The sequence below is a fragment of the Alligator sinensis genome, unplaced genomic scaffold, assembly GCF_000455745.1.
Source record: "Alligator sinensis unplaced genomic scaffold, ASM45574v1 scaffold1264_1, whole genome shotgun sequence".
NCBI classification, from domain to species: Eukaryota; Metazoa; Chordata; order Crocodylia; family Alligatoridae; genus Alligator; species Alligator sinensis.
In genome coordinates, this window is record NW_005842770.1 from 582,835 (window position 1) to 588,337 (window position 5,503).

The following is a 5,503-nucleotide window of genomic DNA, read 5'->3' on the forward strand; positions in this document are numbered from 1 at the left end:
CCGTGGCGCCAACCCTGGGGTGGAGGGGGGGGGGGGGGGGGGGGGCTACTAGCATGCTCCCCAGCAGACCACTTCTGGTCCACTTCCGGGTTTGCTGCCGAGCACACAGGGGCGCCCCTGCACTCCTGTGGGACACTCCACCCACCCCCGCATCTCAGTGTTCACAAGCCGTGCTGGTACCTCGAGGGATGTAGAAAAAAAAACATTTAAAGCTCTGTCTATGGCCAAATTGCCGATTCTCCAAATCAGCATCAAATCTTCAGTTTCAGCCAAATCAAATCGGGGACACTGATCCGAATCAACAAATCAAATCGCTGTCCCTGATTCGAGCCAAATCCAAATCAAATAGGGCCCGTTTCACACACCCCTATTAACCATATTAGTCTGAAGTCAGGCAGAAGACTGGGCAGGGTGGCACTATACAGACTAAGTGGTTCAGAAAGGTAAAAGCTTTCCTAGGTGACTATCTATTAGGCTATCTGTAGCAGGAGGGGGGGCTTCTAACCCCTGTTATTTTAAGAGAGTGAATGAGCAGCATAATAGGGCTGCAATCAACAGGCAGCTAAAACAGAGCTAGCTGCCAGAAAGTAAGCCACTGAAGAAGCATAAAGATAGGAGCCACAAGGTTACAGTCAACTACTTGGGAGCAAGCTGCACCACAATAGTTAATGAAGGGCAGAGCTCCAGATAGGTAGTGACTGCAGTGCAGTGGGAGCAGTCTGATTATGAGGCAAAGGGGAACCCCTGTGCATGGCTGGGAAACCACTTGACAGGAAGTGGCGGTGCTAGGGAGAATATATACTCGGCTCCTGAGCCAGTGCTGCCAGTCTTGCCCTGACAGCTGAAGGTGAGGGAGCTCCTGTGAGCATAAGTTGCAAGAGGGAGAACTCCTGATCTAGAAAGGTCCTCTTAAGGTTGTGTGGGGAGCCAGCTGATTAGGGTTTAGCAATAGTGTAGAGACCAGGGAGAGAGGACCAAGGAACTGGAGAATAACATCTACACCATTGCCTACAGTTACACAGAGTTGCCTAGTGTTTCCAAGGTACCTTCTTGTAACAAGAACACTGTAAATTCCTTTTTAGTTAAAAAATATGTTTCAAGATTTGGTTTTAAAATAGAGCAGGAGCTCACAGGGTTTTGACCAAGATCAATTAAGAGGCCAGAACAACTTAAGAACTCTGTTTCAGGCTGTCTGTAGACCCAGGCAGGCATTATTGCATCAGATCAAAAGTGGGGAAAATGCATTTTCCCATTCTTCTCTCACTAAAAGCAGTAGAATTTTCAGTCAAATTTCCATAATTCACTTTGAGGCAGAGGCCAAGTATGCGACATTTCATTCCAAAAGCTAAGCCAGTTACTTCCAGTAAGTACATTCATATGCTATATATACCCATTGTAATTTCTTAATCACAACACTGATTTACAAAAGACAGTTAACCTTCTTTTGGGCCAATTACTCTGCAACTGTTTTATCCTTTTATGCTGCCTGATTTGTCCTGAAGAGCTGATATCTGGCTGTAGATGGCCAGCTATGGAGTGTTCTCCTGGGTTTTAGCCTGTTACCAGAACTTTTTAGGCATTTTGACATTAGTCTTTGGTAGAAGTGGTAAGTATCACTGGAGACAGGAACCAGGGTGTAGTAATCCAATCTATTTCTGTGCTTTTGCTGTGACTCTCTAAAGCAGAGGTGGGCAAAATACGGCCCGCAAGCTGGATGCGGCCCGCCAGGCCATTCTATCTGGCCCATGAGGCCCCTTAAAAATGTAGAAAATTAATATTTATCTGCCCTTGGCTGCCTGTCATGTGGCCCTTGATGGCTTGCCAAAACTCAGTTAGCGGCCCTCTGCCCAAAATAATTGCCCGCCCCTGCTCTAAAGTAATCATGGTCTTGGAAATCATTTGTGAAAATTAAGCAAGCACAGAATGGGCCTGAAGCTAGGTTGTTATACAGGTTTCCTTCGCTTTATGCTGTACACTCATTCCTGGAAAACGGCACATAACTCAAATTTGCATAAAGGGAACCAACTTTACAATGCAACAAATAGGGATATGTTACAAGACCTCACCTGTACTGACCCCCAGACCTGTTTCTACCACTTTTACAAGACAATTTTGGTATTCACCAACAGCAAAGAGTACACATGAGCACAAGGCACTATCATAATGGGGATGGCAACTACAGAAACATGCGTCGCAGACAACGAGCAAGGAGCACAGATCCACACAGGAGACTATATTTTGGTGTGCATCACTCCCACAATGCATAGCACAAAGCAGCTGACTGCGGGCTTCCATCGTATAACAAATTTTTGGTATAAAAAGGGCCATTGTATAATTGCACAATGAGCAAATTCGCACATACACAACCCACATAAAGCGAAGGAAACCTGTACAGAACTGAACTGGAATGAAGCGTTCATGTTTTCAGGTCTCCTTTTGAGATGTGCTGCTTATCCGTAAAAAAGACTGTTCCCCAGAGAAGCAAACTGGGACCTAGGACTCCACTTGCCCACTTCCTGGCCTTAACTACTAGGCTATTAGGTAAACTCTCCCCTTATGCTCATCAAAGAGTTGCTGTGCATGGTTTTTCTTCAGCTAAGGATTTGGGGCCTTGCACAAAATTTATGTGCATTCCAGAAGGAACAGACTTGCAGCAGTGAGTGAGTGCAGATAGATACCCACTTGGTTGTACTGGACTGCTTCTGGGCATGCATAAGAGGCCAAGTTTATTCACATGGGGAACCTTCCAAACTAAAATGGACGCACATAAATAATCTAGGCACCTTAGTGGGATTTTTGGTTGTTGTATGGAGCAGACTGAGATTCTATTTTGTGACTGAGATAATGAAAAACTGCATAAGCGCCATGCAGAGGTTTAGCAGTAGTATAATCACTAATAACAAAGTACTATGCTAATATTATACTTTATAAGTATCACATTATCTATACTAAATAATATTGTATTATACTAATAATCAGGGCCATCCCTAGGAGGTGGGGGGTAAACAGGCGTGACCGCCCCGGTGCCCCACACACCGCTAGGGATGGCTCTGCTAATAATCACTATCAATATTTTAAATAAATCAAAAGCAATAATTATCCACTGAAGTAGTAATTAGTCTTCGCCATAAATCAATGTATTATTTTAAAGTGATCAGTAATGTGCCAGTCACTCAATTTTTAAGCAAGATGTCAAGGTCCTAGCCCAGAATGAAGCATGCCAGAATGAAGCATGTAACCAAAAATCAGAATGAAAATTATTATGCAATTTAGTAATGATGTGGTTTAAATTTGAAAGTAATTTAAATTTTAAAGTAATCAAAAGGGTGGATTTTATCTGAGTATGAATTAAGACACGCCCCATTTGATGACCTTCTATGGCAAACTTCGCATTAAAAAGAAACTATATCAGATTAGTGAAATAGCTATATTTCCGTTTTGCATTTGCATGGATATATCATTGTGATTAAACATTCATACTCTCCAAGGATAAAACGTATCATTGTTTAAACAAAATGAGCCAAATTGTATTGCATCAGCTAAATGTATTTAAAGTGACATAAATACCTTCTTCTCCTTGGACTGGTTCCTCCAGTAGCAACTCTGTCATGCATTCCCAGTCTTTCAATAGTTCTTGAGAGCTCTCCCACAAACTGTCCACCAAGTAAGCTGCATGCTCATGCAACTAAAAATAAGAAGTAAGTCAATAAAGCTTTTGGATTCAGGCATGGCTTCCACAACTACAAGTATTTGGATGAGAATAGTATTGTTTCTTGTTGATCAAGGCTTCAGTAACAGTGGGCAGCAGGGGGGGCAAGTATTCTATCCAAGTAGATGTTTATTTTCTTTCAAGCAACTTTTATTAACCGCACACTACATGCACGTGGAAGTACAAGTTAGTTGTAGTACGATGTATGATTTAAATACTAATAATACTGTTAACAATCTGAAAATGCATGCAAGAATTCATTTAATATATTACAACTCTACTGCTAGAAAAGTAGAACCAATATTTAATAGCAGGATCCCAGCAACAGCAACTGTACTTTATAATTTAAGAATCCTTTTAATTATGGATGTAGAAGGCTGTAAAGCAGTGGTCAACCAGCTCTTCAGAGCTAGGGGCTTGCATGCTGGTGCACTTTTTCTCTGTCGTCACTTCTCCATGCACCCCAGCTGCAGCGTAGGAACAGCTGCTCATTGCCCAGCCTCAGGTCAAGAGAAGCTAATTTCCCCGTCCCTCACACCTCCCCTTAGTCCATAGGCCAGATCTAATGGCTCTGTGGGCTGTATTCTGATGCTCACTGATGTAAAGAATTGAAATTTTAGGTACAGTCATCCACCTTTTCATTATACCTGTTGAACAAGAACCTCAGTCCTAGGAATGGACACTGCTGAATTAAGCAAGATCAGATGTGCTGTAAAGCATCACAGCATAGCTGATCCATTTTGTTGGATGAAATACACATTCCCTTGTCTTGCCCTTGATGATTCAGGACAAGGGGTGATAAGATCCTCCCATTTTCCATGCTCAGCCAGACCCATCCCCTGTGATCAGAAGAGTGGTTCTGGTTGAGTGGGGAGCCCCAACTTCCCCTCTTATGGACAGGCACCCTGAGATTCTCTGGGGTGCCTTTCTGTAAGTTGCTGACATAAGTCAGCAAGTGCTCCAGGGGCTTGAAGGGCACTTAAACCCTCAGAGCACCAGCCTGGGTGGCTGGAGAGGAGGAGCAGCTCAGGCTGCCCATAGTCTCCAGCCACAGAGCTAACAGATGTCTGCCACAATAAAGCAGCAGAGTCTATTACTACCTTTTGTTGTGCCACTGATTTTCATTTGATGTGGTGTGACAAAGTGTAGAGGCATCTATTTGCTCACAATTTGTGCTTCCATAAACATTTTCATGGTGGCAGAAATGAGACCTGAGGTGACCTCTGTTTCCATTCAAGGAACTTTCAGACATAACTCTGTGAAATCTGGACAAATAAAGACTAGGGTTTTCAAAAGGGTTAGGGGACACTGGATTTTCAGAAGTGGTGTCTCCTGGGCTCACTTTCATTGAAGGTAGTCTGCAAACTTTCATTGAATTCACTGAGCACAAAATTGGGTGTAAACTATCAGTTTTTCAAGTCCCTGCAAAGTTTCTTTTAACAATCATGCTCTCCATCTAGCAGAACAGGGAAAGCAGTTTTGATTATACTAGAGACAGACAAGAGAGAGAAACTCTGGAGAGGATTTTGGATTGAGTTTGCTTTATAAGCAAGGGAAAAGAGGATCTAGTGCATGTACTATCATTGGAATTACTGTTTTAGTTAAAATTTGTTTGCAGAAGTTAATCATTTGAAATTAAGTTTCAGGATTTGTTAAATATGTAAAACTGGTAATAAAAATAACTTTTTACCTCACTTTCAAGAAAGAAAAGAACCAACATCCTGATAAGATTTCCATTTGGACTGTTCCGTCCCCTCCTCTTTGCTAATGCTTCTTCTGCTTGAGGGTCATGCC

General features: G+C 42.6%; 1 protein-coding gene across 9 annotated transcripts in view; it reads right to left on the reverse strand.

Moving 5' to 3' along the window:
* The window catches only part of STAG1 (stromal antigen 1), a 251,543-nt gene that overhangs the window by 81,657 nt on the left and 164,383 nt on the right, over nucleotides 1-5,503 (reverse strand). For all 9 annotated transcript variants that reach the window (XR_003096470.1, XM_025216836.1, XM_025216838.1 and 6 more), the window contains 2 exons: nucleotides 5,400-5,503; nucleotides 3,568-3,685 (listed from right to left, as the gene is read on the reverse strand). The exon at nucleotides 5,400-5,503 is cut by the window's right edge and continues 1 nt beyond it. Coding sequence is in view for 8 of the 9 variants with exons in the window: in XM_025216836.1 (XP_025072621.1) it covers nucleotides 3,568-3,685; nucleotides 5,400-5,503 (222 nt within the window). In the remaining variant the exon portion in view is untranslated. The remainder of the gene's footprint in view (nucleotides 1-3,567; nucleotides 3,686-5,399) is intronic.